At 39.0% G+C, this 17,958-nt stretch overlaps 2 protein-coding genes across 2 annotated transcripts in view; one reads left to right on the forward strand and one right to left on the reverse strand.

The window, feature by feature from the left end:
- Positions 1 to 17,958, reverse strand: part of LOC149220653 (Transducin/WD40 repeat-like superfamily protein) — a 303,099-nt gene that overhangs the window by 139,239 nt on the left and 145,902 nt on the right. The gene's annotated exons all lie outside the window — the stretch shown is intronic.
- On the forward strand, positions 8,057 to 9,520 carry LOC149220654 (uncharacterized). The gene is made up of 2 exons (XM_089382836.1): positions 8,057 to 8,531; positions 8,642 to 9,520. The coding sequence occupies exons 1-2, from the start codon at positions 8,174 to 8,176 to the stop codon at positions 9,235 to 9,237; spliced, it is 954 nt and encodes a 317-aa protein (XP_089238962.1). The 5' UTR covers positions 8,057 to 8,173; the 3' UTR covers positions 9,238 to 9,520.

Below are 17,958 nucleotides of genomic sequence, written 5' to 3' on the forward strand. Positions count from 1 at the left end.
TGTCAGTTTGGAAAGCAAACCAGAACTAACTTTCCGGAGAAGGAAGGATCAACTAGCATGCCTCTTGAGCTAGTACATACAGATGTATGTGGTCCATTCAGGAAAAGGACACCTCGAGGAGAAGAATACTTGATATTATTCATTGACGATTTCTCCAGGTTTGTCTGGTTAGGACTTATGAAGCACAAAGATGAAGCATTCGAAAAATTCAAATCCTTTAAAGCCTTGGTTGAAAATGAATCAGGATACAAAATTAAGTGCCTCAGATCAGACAGAGGTGGAGAGTTTACCTCAAATGAATTTTTCGATTTCTGTGAAGAACATGGGATAAGAAGAGAATTCTCTACAGCTAAAACTCCTCAACAAAATGGAGTGGTGGAAAGAATGAACAGAACAGTCCAACAAATGGCTCGTGCTATGCTTGATGAGTCTGGAACTCCCGCAACTTTCTGGGGTGAAGCTGCATATGCTGCGGTTGTTATTCTCAACAAAACAAATGTCCGGGTGAACAGCACTCAAACCCCTCATGAGCTCTGGTATGGTGAGACTCCTTCGGTAAAGCACTTCAAAATCTTTGGGAGCAAATGCTATATTAAGAATACTGATGAGCAACTTGGCAAACTTGAACCTAGAGCAGATGAAGGCATTCTTCTTGGTTATTCTCCACACAGCAAAGCATACAAGTGCTACAATAAAAGACTTGGAAGAATTGTTAACAGCATTGATGTAGTGGTTGATGAGAAGGGATACATTCCTAGGCAAGTAAATCATGAAGATATCGAAAAAGATGAAGACTACCCTCAAAGACAGAATGATGAAGAAGAAGAACCTCAAGAAGAACCAGAGGAGCAGATAAGGATAGAAGAGAAGACTCCATCCAGATATGTTCAGAAGAATCATCCAGAATCTCAGATTTTGGGGCAGAAAGAAGCAGGTGTACAAACAAGAAGAACAATTGCAGAAGCTTCAAGCTATTTGGCATTACTCTCTTCCACTGAACCACAAAATGTGAAAGAGGCATGCAAAGATGAATGTTGGGTCAAAGCAATGGATGAAGAACTTGAGCAGATCGAAAAGAACAACACTTGGGAGTTGGTTCCTAGACCAAAGGATAAGAATGTTATAGGGACAAAATAGGTCTTCAAAATTAAATTGAATGAAAATGGAGAAGTAATTAGAAACAAGGCCAGACTTGTTTGTAAAGGGTATGCGCAGCAAGAAGGAATAGATTTTGAAGAAACTTTTGCTCCTGTTGCAAGACTTGAGGCCATCCGAATGTTCCTTGCTCCCTCAAGCTTTCAAAACTTCAAAGTATTTCAAATGGACGTGAAATCAGCCTTTCTGAATGGAGACTTGGAAGAAGAAGTATACATTGAGCAGCCAGATGGTTTCATTCTTGGAAATGATCCAAATCTTGTATGCAGATTGAAAAAGGCTCTCTATGGTCTCAAACAAGCTCCAAGGGCTTGGTACTATCGTTTGGACAAATATCTTCATCAACAAGGTTTTTCAAAAGGATCAGCAGATAGCAATCTTTATATAAAAGTTGAAAACGACAAATTGCTAATACTTGTTGTGTATGTAGATGACATTATCTTTGGCAGCAATGAAGAAGCTATGAGTCAAAGCTTTGCCTTGGTAATGCAGAAAGAATTCAAAATGTCCTTGCTGGGAGAACTGACATATTTTCTTGGTTTGCAAATCCAACAAAAAGGAGGAGGGATCTTTTTGTCTCAAACCAAGTATCTCAAGCAGATTTTGAAGAAATATGGCATGGAAGATGCAAAACCAGTATGTACACCCATGGTCACAGGATGTAGCCTCGGTGCAAATGATGAATCATCAGCAATGCATCAACCAACCTACAGATCTATGATTGGAAGTCTACTTTATTTTATAGGTACCCGACCAGACATAATGCATGCAGTAGGAATAGTTGGAAGATTTCAGGCAAATCCAAAGGAAACTCATCTTCAGGCAGTAAAGAGAATCTTCAAATATCTTCAAGGAACTCAAAACTATGGCTTATGGTATCCTAGAGATACAGATCTCACACTTCATGCTTATACAGATGCAGATTGGGCCGGAAGTGTGGATGACAGGAAGAGCACAAGTGGTGGTGCATTCTTTATGGGTTCCAGATTAGTATCTTGGTTCAGCAAGAAACAGAGTTCGATTGCCTTGTCTACAGCTGAAGCGGAATATGTTGCTGCTGCATCTTGCTACACTCAACTCCTTTGGATGATGCAGACCTTGCAGGATTTTCAAATCACTTGTATACCACCCATCTCCATCTTATGTGATAATACAAGTGCAATCAGCATTTCAAAGAACCCAGTCATGCATTCAAAGACCAAGCACATACCAATCAAGTATCATTTTCTCCGGGAACAAGTACTTGACAAAAGGTCAAGTTGGAGTATGTTCCTTCTAAGGAACAAGTTGCTGATATACTCACCAAACCATTGCCCAGGGAGACCTTTGAATACCTCAGGCAAAAGCTGGGGGTTGTTGATGCATCATCTTGTTGTTGAATCTCTTCTGATGGTTGGTTGTACGCAAGGCTCATCTGGGGTATATGCATACATGTGCTGGGTTGCGGATTCGTCGAAGATCGAATGGCACAGGTTCGGGGGGAGCATATAATGCATTGTTGGCATTATGGAGGAAGTACAGAAGGAGATCATGGATGCTGGTCTGAATATTACTGCAATATGTCTCTATCTCTTTCATGGTCATTTATGGTGTTTGGTGGATTATGGTTCTTCTTTGCAGATCTGATTTATAGTCAGGGGGAGCATGTTCTTAGGGGGAGCATAACCCTTTGCCCTTGATGTCAAAGGGGGAGAATGACGTTGAAGATCTTGAGGTTGCCATCAAGTCCAAAGGGGGAGATTGTTGGCATTATGATTCTGGTATGGCTCTATGTTACAGGTGTTGTACTTGATGGCAACTCTCTTAAGTGGCAATGCTCTGTTCAAGGTCTCAAAATGTTGGAAAATAAGAGGTACGCAGGTACACCGTACAAAAGCTGCGGACCCGCAGGAATATCATAGATAAAGTGCGTACATACCCGCAGGTTACCCGTTCATGAGGTGCAGACCCCCAGTTCACTCACTTCAAGGCAGAGAAGCGCACTCACGTGGGGTTTCTTATGTTTGGCCCGTGGTATTTAGCCCGCCGTTCTTGATTCTATGGTTTTGGCCCGTGGTATAGGATCTAATTTAGCCCCGGTTTGGATCCCTTGTATTGGTGATTGATGGTTTTGTCCCATGGTGTGAATAAGGGCTTGACTATAAATAGGGAAGGAGATCACTTGGCTAAGGTATCTTTGTAAATTGTATATCTTAAGATCTGAAATATTGGGTTATCGGTTTAAAAACTTGATCTATATAAAAGTGACGTTGAAAGTGAATCTATGAAGTGTGATCTCTCGGGCGCATGATCAGATCTGGGCATCTGACTATCTGTGGCACACTGGTGGACTGCCAATTCGGCCCTAATCAGAGGTTTGCAAGTGATTAACGGTGCAAGTGCGGGGGTACGCACAGCAGAAGAAGGCGCAGTGCGTGGGTACGCACAGCAGAAGAAGGCGCGATGCGTAGATACGCGGTGCGATAGCATCTGAGGGTGCGTGGCCACAGTAGTAGTACGCGGCGTGATTGAAGAAACAGTGCGTGGGTACGCGGTACAGTGGAAGGCTCTCTGCGGGGATACGCGGAGACGCAGAAGGTGAAGTGCGAAGCCACGCAGTCCAGATAAAGAAAAATTGCGTATCTGTCCTAAAACATTTGTTGATCATCTTCCATTTATTGCTGCAGAGTTCTGGGTTTATATTTCTGGTATTATCTTTCTGTTTACAGCATTCTGAGAAGTTGGGTAATTCTTGGAGTTTGGGTAATTTGCATGTACTTGATGATTATTTGATATTCTTGGATCCAGTTTGAAAATTTATGAAAAGTGGTCCTTGAAAGAAAAGAAGTAGGGGGTTGTAGCTCCCTTCCAGAAGAGACTGGAAAAACGAGAGGGAGTTGTAGCTCTCTGCAGGTTGCAGCCTGCGTACTGGTAAAGGACTGCACCAGTACAAAATCATTGTAAAAGGAGTTTCTAATTTGAAAGAAGATAGAGACATATTGCAGCAGGTGGTTTTCACCCACATTGGGTTTCCACCTTATATCTGGTGTTCTTTGGTGTGAATGTCTGTTTTTTCTTGTTCATGCTCATTATTTTATGGTACTGACATGCAAAAATAATTCAAAGTATAAATAAGGAAGATTTATTAAAAGAACTTGATAATACTGATTCACCCCCCCTCTCAGTATTATTTCCAACAAAATGTCTAGATCCCAAGTGTTAACGTCTAGATCTCACCCAATAGAATTTGGACCCTTCATGAGCCAACTCAAATCTCTAGGAGAAAAATTGTTTGCTTTAAAGGAGATGTTAGATCGAGAAATATTTGATCTTGGAGTGATTTGGACCACTAAAAATATTTCTATCCTTCTTTTCTCAAAAAACTCATTCAAATTAACCATCATGGACCATCTCCTTAAAAAATTCGATTTTTTGGGTCATCGGCTTCTTTTCTGGACCACTGAATTTTTCCTTGGGCAATTTCTTCTTGGCAAATGGAATTCCCGTCTTTTTTTATTTGACTTTAATATTTGGGAATTTCCATCTTATTTTTATCATTTACACTTGGAGAGATTTTTTATTTTTCTCTCATTATATTTTCTGGCTAATTATTTGCCATTTTTTGCCAAAAATTAGAAAAATGGGTTTTATGAGGTGTAAAGATATTTTTCCACCCTCAAAGTGTGTCTAGATAGAAATTTGAGGTGTTGAGGTCTAATTTTGAGTACTCATACCCCCTACAACTTCTATTGACATCACTTACTACATTTTACATCAAGATTTACATAAAAAATCCGTTTAGCAGGGGGATTTTAACAATTAAAAACTGACCCCTAAGCTCAACCAAATTCTGCAATATTTTAGAGATGATCCAATATGGTAATATACATTAATTCTAGACACTGGGACTCACCTAAGACTCTACCATCAAACCACACTCTAGCTTTGGGGTATATATGGGAGAAAAACTCAACTAATTATAAGCGTTGAAAAACACAAATAACGGGCTAAGAAAAAAAAACTCCCTAGAGTGAACTCACTTGCTAGTATAGTCTTAAGCTACCCCGGCCTTTTACATGACTCATTTTTCATTATAGTACAATCATTTTTACATAATCCCTGCAGAGATGCAGAATTCGTACAACAAACTGAAGAGAAGCAGATGAAATTTGATGAAATCTGAAATTATGGCATGATCTAACAATGTTGGAATGCTCTGAAATGTGATTTGATCATGGAATGGTTGACAAAACTTCAAATAAAATTTGAGTGGTCAACAGGGCCACCAGCCTACAACAAGTCTATATATCAGAGATCAACATGATCACTCTATTGGAGAATGTAACTAGTTTCGGTCTTCATAATTATCATTTGACTCATGTCATAATGTAATTTCTATGTATCTATCAACAAAAGAAAGAAAATGATTTTTGTAAGGCATGGGTTTCATGCTTAAGTCATTTTTCCATTAGGTCAAGCATCCATTGAATGCTCCTAGCGTATTCATGAGTCAAAGAGTCATTATTACATTGTAAAAGACCCTTTCAGACACTTGTATCAAGAAAAGGAAAATTATTTTGTATATAGAAGTGTCTCGAAGGCTCCCAAGACCAAATCGGCCAGCAAAGGGGAAGTCAGCCTAGAGAGGGCTATTCAAGCCTCTTGGAAGGATATAAAAAGGAGGAACTTCGAACTATTTGACACACAACATCAAGCATACATATCTTGGATTCGATCTGCAACTAGAAGAAGGAATGTGGAGGTCTCAAGAGGCTAGAAGAACCTAGCGAAGAAGGAGGTCTCAAGAGGCTAGAAGCATAGTTTTAAAAACCGTTCCGGTCCAACCGGTTACCGGCCTAACCGGCCGGTTGGGAGGCTCACCGGTCAGAACCGGTGAAAAAACCCGGTTTACAGCACCCTTTGCCCGGAAAATTGCCCTAACCGGTAAAAACCGGCCGGTTTAGGGCGGAACCGGCCGGTTTATTGCTAACCGGCCGGTTCCGTCCTAAACCGGCCGGTTTATGGACAGGCCGCCGGTCAAGCAAAAAGCGCAGCGGTTTTTTGGAACTGAGGGCGGTTTAGGGGTTTTGGGGGTGAGGGAAAGGGATTTTCCCTCCAAAAACACCCTCACACTTGCTATAAGACACCCCTCTCACTCTCATTTGTCTCACACAACTGATTTGGAGTGTTTGTGAGTGTTTGTGAGTTTGTTTGTGAGCTTGGAGAGTGTGGAGTTTTTGCTGAAGTAGTCATCTTGGAGTTGGAGTTGGAGCTATTTTGGAGATAGTGTGTAGCTGTCAGTGGAGTTGCCATCATCAAGAGGAGGCTAAGGGAGCTACTTTGCATTTCCAGGTAAGGATTTGCACTTGATAATTCCTCATTTGGGTCTGCTGTCCATGAATTATTTTTTTTGTGCTATAAACTTCTCACTTCAATGATCTATCATCTATGCTAAGCCTATGAACTCTCTAGCTCTATGCTATCAATTTTTGTAGCTTGCATGTGCATTTTTTTTCCTACATTTATCATTGGTTTTCCATGTTCCTTAGCTGCAATTTTTTTTTTAAATGGCAGATTTCTTTGCAAATTGTTATTATTTCAAGCAAACATGGCTCCAAAAGGAAAGGACAGTGCATGGGTTCATTGTGATGTAATTGAGGGAAAAATGATATGCAAATTATGCCATAAATCTATTGGAGGTGGGGGTATTCTTAGGTTGAAACAACACTTGGCTGGGGTAAGAGGCCAAGTAAAGCCATGTGATGCACCAAAAGAACTGTTAGGTCTTATTAGGGCAGAATACATTGCCAAGCTTGAAAAATTTTATGAGGATAAGGCTAGGGAGAAGGCCATCCAAGATGAAATTGCAAGGAAGAGGGAATTAATGGAAGCCATGAATCTTATGAAAGAGAGTGGGTATGATGATTATGAGATTCAAGACTCCACTTCTATCCCTTCCACCAATGACCCCTTTCACTATGTTCATCCTTCTGTTGGAGTTGGCCAACCATCAAAAGGAGCAAAGAGACCAAACATCCAAAGTTATTTCTCATCTTCTGCCAACATTGCCTCTTCTAAATCTAATCCCACTTCCTCCCAGCCAAGTTCTCAACCCACTTTGGATCAGCATTGGAAAAAACAATGCAAAGAAACTTCTCACCAATACATTGCTAGATGGTGGTATGATTCAGATATCCCATTTAATGCTGCTCGCTCACCTTATTACCAAGCTATGTGGGACTCTGTTATAGCTGCAGGAAAGGGCTTCAAAGGCCCTAGTATGCATGACTTGAGGGGAGCTCTTTTGCAAAAAGAGATATCTTCCATTGATGAGTATTTGGCTGAGTTTAGAGAGTCATGGGTCAAAACAGGTTGTTCCATTATGTCAGATGGATGGACCGATGGAAAGAACCGCACTATCATTAATTTCCTTGTTTCTTGCCCTCAAGGAACCATGTTTTTGAAATCAGTTGATGCATCTGATAGGGTAAAGGATGCAAACCTTCTATTTGAGCTTTTGGATAACATTATTCAGGAAGTTGGGGAGCAGCATGTTGTGCAGGTCATCACTGATAATGCCTCAAACTATGTTCTTGCTGGAAAGATGCTTGAGGCCAAATATAACACCATATTTTGGACTCCATGTGCTGCACATTGCATAGACCTCATGCTTGAGGATATAGGCAAGGTGGAGTGGGTAAAAAACACTGTAGAGCATGCCAAGTGCATTACAAAATACATTTACAACCACTCATGGGTATTGAGCCTAATGAGGAAACACACTGGAGGCAAAGAGCTTGTTAGGCCTGCAATTACGAGATTTGCAACTCACTTCCTCACGTTGCAATGTCTCAATGGTCAACATAGAAACTTTTCCTCTGATGAATGGTCTGAATCTCGGTGGGCTCGTAGACCAGATGGAAAAGACACCAAAAAGAAAGTGTTAGACACTTATTTTTGGAAAAGGTCTGTAGAGCTTGTGAAAATTACCGAGCCCCTTGTTAAGGTGCTAAGGTTGGTGGATGGGGAAAGATTGGCCATGGGCTACATTTATGAAGCTATGGATCAGGCAAAGGAGCAGATACGGGCAGCTTACAATGACAGGTTAGCTAAATATGGCCGTATATGGGAGATCATTGATAACAGATGGAACAATCAACTCCATCGTCCTATACATGCAGCCGGGTATTTTTTGGACCCAAGGTATCACTATAAAAATCGGCTAGGAGATCAGCATGATGGGGAGGTCAGAGCTGGATTGATTGATTGCTTGGAGCGCATGGTCCCTAACCATGTAGACCAGTTGGATATACATAGACAGCTTACTATTTTCAATCAAGCAAGTGGTACTTTTGGCAAAAACTTGGCAAAGATGGCAAGAGATGTGGACCAACCAGGTAAGCAATTCCAATTTCCATTTAGTTTTTCATTTCAAGTTAAAATTGTTTACGTTCTTTACAATTCAAATTATAAACTAAGTTACTAATTATTGTCTTTTTCTTTGCAGCACATTGGTGGGAGTCATTTGGTGGCCAGTGTCCTCAATTGCAAAGGTTTGCAATTAGAGTCCTCAGTCAAACTTGCAGTGCTTCAGGTTGTGAGCGCAATTGGTCTGTTTTTGAGCGCATACACACGAAGAAGAGAAACCGTTTGGAACAAAAACGGTTAAATGATCTTGTTTTTGTGCAATACAACCTTCGACTGAGGAGGAACCAAATGATGAGCAAATCACCTGATCTAGATCCCATTGTGTTGGACGATATTGATCCAACATCAGAATGGGTGGAGGAGACTGAAGATCCTGTGTTTGAGGCTGATTTTGATATCGACATGGCTTTAGCGGAGGATGAGGCAGATTATGTGGCGGCATCAGAACCAGGATCAGTAGCGGCATCAAGGAAAGGCAAGGAACCAATGGAAGGCACTAGTCGTGCAGGTCGAAAAACTCGTGCTTCCATTAGGTCCACTTCTATTGTCATTGGTGGCATTGATACTGATGTTGCAGATGAGGCAGAGGCATCCTCAGACTCTGAACCAGATGATGTCTATGTAGCTCCTGATGATGATCCTGTGTCTAGTAGTGGTGATGGACTTGATGATTGATCATGTGTACACTGTAGACTTGTAGTAGGCCAATGGCCTCATAGCTTGCAGCATTGTTTTTGGACTTTATAGGCCATTTAGAGCCTCATTTCTTATGTATTTTTCTATTTTGTCGATGATATGTATTGCACTCGGTGCCATTTTGATATATTCACCTTTGCATGGTATATAAATGAGCAAACTTTGCATATTTTGTCTCTATTGGCTTGGAATCATGGTTTTACATCTTAAAAATAGTTTTGTTTCATTAAAAATTAATTATTTAATGTATTTTTTAAAAACCGGTTCGTTTAGACCAAACCAGTCCCGGTTAGACCGGTTCCGGTCGGTAAACCGGTTCATTAGGTGGACCGGTCCGGTCACCGGTTCCGGTTTTAAAAACACAGCCTAGAAGAACCTAGCGAAGAAGGAGAAATATCCTTAGATAACTCGGAGGTTTGAAATTATGCTTGGATAGCTCACACGTGCAAATGGTCTAGGGTTTCTAGACATACAAGGTTCTGAAATTGCAACAAGGTTTTACAGACATGGTGTGTGAGATCTAAAGGTTAGGAGAGCCTTACCATGAAGAGATCTTTCCTCGCTACCCTTCGAGACTTTGTCTTGCATTGAAGAAGAAAGATTGGTTGGTTGATTCGGTTCTTGGTGCTAGTCCTGGTATAGGTTTCGGTCTTGGAAGTCTCCCTTGAATTGATTCTATAAGAAGAGAAGTTCTTTCTAGGTTCTCCCCTTAGAGGGGTTTTGCCCTGGCTTGGAACCTATATCTTGTGTTCATCTTTGTATGGCTATGATCTTCATTGTTTTTCGATTTATTTGATGATAAGAACATACGCATAATCAAGAAGAAGAGCATAATATCACAAGTAACTATCGTGCAAGGAAAAGTCAAATTAAAATGTTGCCCTAATCAATTTTCCAACATGGTTTCGGAGCTAAGGCCAAGAATCTAGGCAACTGAAAGATCACTAGAAGGGCTTTGCATTGCTCCAAAAAGCCAGAAAGAATGGATTGTCTGCATAATCTTAAAAGGTCGAGGTAACTAGAGGTGAATTCGATCTAAGGAAGGCCATTTTCTAAGCATACTTGTATGAGAACAAACCTCTGAAATCATATCGAAGTTCTGGGCATAAGACTGAAAGTGTTGAAAGAAGTAGGGACTATTTGTAATCTCCTCGAGGACCATTGAAAGGTTGAGTTGTAAAAGAAATTTTATTACTTCTGTGCAAACTATAATAAGATCAAAGTCACAATCCTATAATTGGAATCTGAAGCTTTTGAGGTGTCTAGAAGGGCTAAATAAGCTCACTTCAAGAAGACATGTCATCTTCAGAAAGTTTGAAGTGCACAAAAAGAGATCAATTCTAGACCAAGGGTCCTATGCATATGTACAAGGAAGAACGAGTCCTGCAAGCATAAGTTTTGTGGACTAGTAGCAGTCATTCTATCCAGCAAAGGAAATCACCTTGTAGAGGGATCTAGATCACAATAATTACAGGCATTTTAGGCCTGCTATAAAATCATTTCATTGACTGCTAAGAGTCCTAAACAAGAAAGCCTAAAGTGTTGTATAAGCGTCAAAAGTTCTAAGGAATTCTTAAAAGATAGAAAAGTAAGAATTGTGGGCATTCATTTGAAGCGAAGAGTTGTAATAAAAGTCTAATTTAAAGATCTATAGTAGCATCTACAGCATACCCTAACCAGAATTCAAGAGAAGCTACAGAGCATCTTGTCTTGCCATCCTTGGAAGCTTCTCTTGAAGGCAATTCTAAAGGAAGTACAACTTCAACTATGAGATCAAGACTTTGTCCTTGAAGTCCTTTGTAAGAAAGGATAAGGTAAGGTTGCAGAAAGGTATGTGTGATCTCTAAGTATTGTATGTTCATTGGTAAGGCTTTGCTTAAGGGTCTACACAAAGTATGCATTAGGGTTCTAGTGCATGTTTTTTCAATCTAAGGTTTGTAGACTTCACTTTGCTGAAGGTTTTTGGTATCTAGGGATTGATAACCCTAGATGGGACTTGGATTAGAAAACCCTAGTCAATGTGAATTGGTTTGCTCCCTCATAGAAGCCCTAGCTCTTGATTTCTAGGGTTTGCAAATAATCTGAGGTATATGGTAAACCTTAGCAAGGGTGGAATTGGATGAAATCTAGGATTTGACATCAAAACCCTAGGGATAATGTGTCCAAGGGAAATATCAAGGAATTTAGGGTTTGTGTCTAAGAACCCTAGGAGTATACCCTCTGAGAAATCCATGGAAACCCTAGATCATCATAATTGATATCATGCTCTTGTATTTTTATATTTTGCTTGGTTGTACTTGTCAGTGAATATTGCATGTACATAATGAAGGTAGCAAAATAAGAAGGATGGCTAAGCAGAGCAGTTCTTGTGCTTGTTAATGATGAGCATGATGGAAGGAGGGAACTGTAAGGACCCTGAAGGAATTAATGCTAACGAGTTCAATAAAAGAGTAATCATGCATCATTGTATTATCTAGAAGAATCTTAATTTAGTATGGCGTCATAGAGAGAAGCATGTGATAGTAGCATATTAAAAGTCTACTTGAATTGCTTTGTAAGAATCATCTGGCCTTTCAAGAATGAGAAATTTGGGCCTAGTCATTTTGCTAGGATGAATCCTCAAGATTCATCATTTTGGAGGTTCTTGGAAAAAGCATTATGACAAGGATTAGTCTATATTCCATATTGTATGGAAACAATACTCTTAAAAGGATGAAGAACTGCAAGTTGTCAAGTTGCAGACTCATTGTGGAATATATATAGCTAGATGATTGTGTGAAAGATTAAGAATGCATAAAGTAACTTTTGGATAGGATTCGTATAATCTTGTAAGAAAAGTTGGTCATAAATTATGCATAGTAAATCTTTCACTTGGTTATATGATGGCTATGAAGATGAATTTGGCTTATATATTAGTGATCAGCATCTAGTATGGTCTCTGGAAGAAAATGGTAACTTGGTAATCAAGTTTGATCCTTGGGCACTCTGATGCATGAAGGAAGATTCATGTGGAGATGGAGCTTGAAGATGTTGATGATGAGAAAGTTGTCATGATGAGGTAAGTCTAATGTTAATAATTATTATTAGTTATCTGGTAAGCATATTGTTTTGCTACTTGGAAAGATGTTGCAAGAACACATGATGACAGTTGAGGAAAGTTCAACTATATGGATGGAATACATGAAGAATGTTGAGGGAAGCTCAATATGTGATACCTGGCAACTGTGAAGTCAAGATGTACTCATCTTGGGATTGAAAGGTAGCAGTGCGAGAAGATAACCTGAAGGTCAAAGTTTGTACTACAATCAAAGAGATCACTTTCTTGAGGAAGCTATGATCAGCTGAAAATTTTGGGAAGGCTCAATATAATGCCTTCATTGACAAGAAGTGATGTGCAAAATTGATGACCTGGAGCCTATCTAAAGATTGAGGGAAGAAGATGGCTTCATGATACCCACCAAGGAAGGAAGCTCGATACAATGAGGTGTGAAGAAAAGAGGGAGCCATGCAAAACAAGTGTGGAAACAAGCTTGAGAACTTGCGTGTAACAGGGAAACTAGTATGCAAGAATATTTGTGTAGACTGTGTATATAAGTGTAAATAGTAATTGTATTATTGAATAAAAATTGTATGGTGATTACAAGCCTTCGTGGTGGTGTGCCTATATAGGCAATGACTAGCCAGAAAGGTGAATGGTTACATTGTTTGACCTTTTTCCCATTTATAATTAATGAAGTCATTAATTAATTTATTTATTTATTTATTATTACTATTTATTTAATTATTATTTTGATGATTTTTTTATTCATAACATTGCCACCCCATTTAGAGATGCTTTTTCCTCAGGGCATAACAAGAAGGGTTTTCTTCTAGTTGAACACACTATTGTGGAATGGCATATACTTGCTTTGACTTTGAAACTGTCTTGTGAGTTGGTGAAGTTCTCATATGAATTTGTACCTTCCTTGAAGCTGGGGGGTTAACACCATATAATTTGTAGTGTCGTCCTTGCCAACTAAACTCCATGAACTATTCTTCAAGGTTTGTCGTATAAATTCCTAATTGTATTAACCATTTTGCACCTAGCACTATATCCATTTCTTTGAGTGGTAGGGAAAATAAATCTGTTTGTAGCTCTAGTTCTTGAATCTGGATTGAAACCTTGTGACGTTCTCCTATCTCTTCGAACTTTTGCCCAGTAGCGATAGTCATGGTCAGGGCCTTGATTGGGCATACACAAAGATCAAGTTTCTTGGCAAGATTAATGTTTATACAATTGTGAGTACTACCAGAATCTACTAGTATATTGGCATTTCTGCCTCTTATGATCCCCTTAAGCTTCAGGGTTTTAGGGCGTAATGTCCTCGTCATGTTTGTTGGTGGTGTAGTAAGCTTAATGTTCTTTCTTCTTGGGCACTGGTTTCTCTTCTTTTGAAGATGTGGTGGATCGTATTTTGCATTTGCTTGTTGTTCTTGATCTTTTGAAGAATTGATTTCTTCATCGTGATTTTTTTGGACACATGAAATTGCAGCTAATGATGCTTCTAGTGATGGCTCATCGAAACCTGAATCTTAATTGTGCATTATAGTGATTTCTTCATCGGGTCCTTGTACTTCAACTTGCCTTCCATCTACTCTCTTACACATAAGGACATGTCTTCACATTTATGTCCTGGTGTCCGATTTCCCCCACACTTCCGACAATTATTTTTCTTCTTTGTCCTTTTTCAGACTCATTACTTAAAGTATTTGACTTTTTCTCAACTTCATAAGTACATAATTTCTTCTTAAGACATTTGTGTCCTCACGTCCATTTGTCACCACAATATCTACATTTGTTTGCCTCTTTTCTACCTGCGTAGTATTGTTGGTTTTCGTCTTCCTTAAATGATGGCATGTTGAACTTATATTTTTGTTCAATAAGTCTTGCCGCATGTTTAGCTTCTTCGATAGTCTATGGTTTGTACAATTTCATTTCTGCACAAATATAGTCTTTAAGTCCACATCTGTACAATTTAAGTAGTTGTTCATCGGTAAATCCTCTCTATCACGTAGCCAATACTTCCCATTCGTGCGTGTATTCATGTATAGACCCTTTTTACTTGAGATGAACAAATTTGTAATGGATTTCATCTTTTTCTTCACTGTAGAATCTTTTCAGCAAGGCATCCACGAAATTCTTCCAATGAAAAGAACAGGGGTCACATTTGCCAAACCACCATAAGAACCAATCATATGCTTTTACTTCCAAATTGTTGGATGTTGTCATGATTTTCTCACATTCACCTAATGGTGGGCTTGCTTCAAAAATGGTTTCCGTTTTATTAACCCAAACAATAGCGCCTCTATGATACTTACCATCGTATTTGGGTAACTCCTTTTTAATCTGTTGATAGTCTTTTTCTAGAAATTTAGTGTAACATTGGCTACCTGAAAAGCATATCTTAGGTTGGGCAGCAAGTTCATGCACATTCTTGTTTTACGAGTTGGATTCTGATCTTTGAAAAGTTTGGATTGTTAACATGTCCAACTTCTCCATTAATTGATTAAGTCGTTTGTTATGGCCGTCAATTCTTTTGGTGGTTTCGTCAAATTTGTCGTCTATTTGTGTTGAGAAATCTAGGGCATCAATGAACAAGTCATTTCTCTACTTTGATAATTGCTTGTGACTGCTTTTTCTTCTTTGATTAAGATCTTCTCTTGCTTCTGTTATTATAGTGTTGGTTTCATCAAGACAATTACCAATGCATGAACAATAAAGGAGACGAGAGACACAGTATGTAGGTTATTAGCTAGGGCCAAAACCTCCCGCTCCTTGGGAGGAAAACCCAAATTCTTCTTATAGAAAGCTTCTATTGACGAATACCAAGACCTTGACTAAGACCCTTGACCTTAGAGCCCTTCCAAGACCAAGACACAATGCTTTCTCTTCACCCTTGACCCAATATTGCTCCTCCTTTCTGCTTTTGGATGATGCTGCTCATCTTCTTTGTCTTCTTGGCCTACTTCAGAATTCCGACTTTCTCTTGTAGATCTGCAACTTGTTCCTTTAGGACAGCAACCCTAGATTAGCCTCTTAACCCTTGTTTAGCCTTCCCTTTAGAGAGAGAGCTCTTCCTTGTATTTGGCCTTCCTTCTGCGAAGTCTTCCACACTTGTATGACTGCAATTCACTCAATGTAGCACCTTTATACTGCTGCAACTTCAGCCTCCTATTGCAGATTGTAGACTTGCAATTCTTCGCACCTGTGGGAGGAGGAATATCACAAAACAGTCCCAAAACAATGACCCTACAACTTCGCTCTTCTTCCCTTCTTCTTCACTGGTAGATGTGCTCCTCAATGTGACTTTCACACTACAAAATCATGGAAAACCCTTGAACGAAATTCTATCTCCAAATGGCAGTCGAGATGGGTATATATAGTAGTTTGTCCCTACACCGGGGCCAACATGAACTTGTGAATACGTGTGTCTTCCAATTGTTGAGCTGACTTGAGTTGTCCATCTTTTTGAGGCCGACTTCAAGAGGAGAGGCATGTGCTTGTCTCGAAGGGCTAATAGACTTTCTTAATGACTCAAACACATTTTACATATGCCAAAGAAAGGATTTACAAATATGACATTGACTCTTTGACTATTTTTGACTAAATGACAAATTCTAAAGCTCTCAATGGGAACTATCTAAAAATAAAATTCTTGCTCATGGAACCCATGAAGCAAGCATCATAATAATAACAATTTTATTTTTCTTCTCTTTCATCATTTTACAAAAATTGCTTTTACATGTCTTTATCAAGATCAAACCTAGTTACATTCTTCAACACCTTGTAGTATCTTTTCCTTCATCAATGTTAACTTCTTTTGGCCTTCATTAAATTTTCTCTATGATTTTTCTAAATTACCAAGCCAATATCGCATGCCATTTATGTCCTCTCTGCAACAACTAATATCAGCTTGATTTTCTTCATTGTTTATTGTTTACCATTTTGCCCTTTTTCTTGGTGGAACCAACTTTACTTTAATTTAATATATATAATTATATAATTAAATTCTATTTTTTAATCAAACTATAATTAAATTATATAACTATGAATTAATTATATAATTAATTAACTAATTTAATTAACAATTAATAAATATATATAACTTAATTATATAAGTTATGTAACCTATAGTGACACCTATGTGTAACTTTACGTAACTTATGAATTAATTCATAAGCAGAGGTAACGAAAAGATGTGAGGTCAACTATGGGTGACATGACCATTCAATGGACAGAAGTGTTTGGCAACTAGTCGGGATCAGTGACACAGCGGAGATTTTTTTGAGCACAGGTGGTCGAGTTGGAGAGCATGCGGGGAATAATTTTGTTGCAACTGTTGACTAGCACTGAAATAAGTACGAAACAGGGTTGTCAACGGACAGGGCAAACGGTTGTGGTTGGGAAGGGATGCGGTCAGAAGGGTGCATGATGGGGTAACAAGGACAGGTAGATTGGGGTAGCGTGAACAATGACAGGGAAGAGTTGATGGACGCAAAAGGAGCCAAACGAGACAGTGTAGTATGTGTAGCGGGATTGTGTTCGTATGTGCAACGGGATTGTGTTCGTATGTGTAACAGAATCGAACTTGAACACGTGGCTCTGATACCACTATAATAAGGAAACCAATATGCAATAATATTTGTGTGTAGACTGGGTATACAAGTCTATCTAGTAATTGTATTATTGAATAAAAATTGAATTGTGATTACAAGCCTTCGTGGCAATGTGCTTATACAAGTATAGACTAGCCACGAAGGTTATGGTCGCATTGTTTGACCTTTTTCCCCTTCATAATTAATGAAGTCATTGATTAATTAATTATTTAATTTATTTTATTATTATTATTTTAATATTATTTATTTAATTACTATTTTATGAATTTTTTATTCATAACATTGTGGCTATGACTTCTCTAGTAGAAAAGGATGTCAAGAATCTCCTCTAGATTTGAGAGGGAGTAAAGGAGTCTCCTTGAATAGGAGCAAGGATCTATTCTCCAATTATTAGGAAAATAGGGATATCCTCTTTGGTTGAGAGGAAGTAATGTTGGACATCACATGTGTATTCTTTTCTTCATGTGTCATGTACTTGACTAGGACTAATAGTCGTAAGTCCAAGTGAAGGCCTTGAAGAAAGAATGATGGAGGATTGAATAAGCATCTATGGCTTCCTTGAAGATAGAACATCCAAGAAAGGAAAGGGACCGACACTTTTTGAGGATAGGACAAGTGTCCAAGATAAGAGCGGTCAAAGAGGACAAATATCCTTTGTGGATTCAGGTTTGGAAATCTGGATGGTGTATGTGCATTGTAGAGGAAGTGTGGTATCACATGTAAAGCCTCCTAGAATAATGCTCTTGAATAAAGTAGAGCTTGTCTAGTTAGGCCTCAAAGACAGTGTTGGTTGATCATAATGTTGATGCTTACAGATGGCTTACCAATCTAACTCTTCTTATGAGAACTTTTCAAAGGGAGTATTGTACTTGTACCGGTTGGACAAGCATGAATACCTCCCTAGTTAAGAGGGAGTGTTGGAGAATGTAACTAGTTTCGGTCTTCATAATTGTCATTTGACTCATATCATAATGTAATTTCTATGTATCTATCAAAAGAAGAAAGAAAATGAATTTTGTAAAGCATGGGTTTCATGCTTAAGTC

Source organism: Pinus tabuliformis, chromosome Q (assembly GCF_031772625.1).
Source record: "Pinus tabuliformis cultivar Carrire ecotype Pingquan chromosome Q, CPIR1, whole genome shotgun sequence".
NCBI classification, from domain to species: Eukaryota; Viridiplantae; Streptophyta; class Pinopsida; order Pinales; family Pinaceae; genus Pinus; species Pinus tabuliformis.

What these genes read in the sequence shown, in the direction of transcription:
- LOC149220654 (XM_089382836.1), top strand. Translation starts at nt 8,174, where the DNA reads ATGGGCTACATTTATGAAGCTATGGATCAGGCAAAGGAGCAGATACGG. An exon ending in AAGAGATGTGGACCAACCAG is followed by an intron (nt 8,532 to 8,641) that starts GTAAGCAATTCC and finishes TTTTCTTTGCAG; the next exon opens with CACATTGGTGGGAGTCATTT.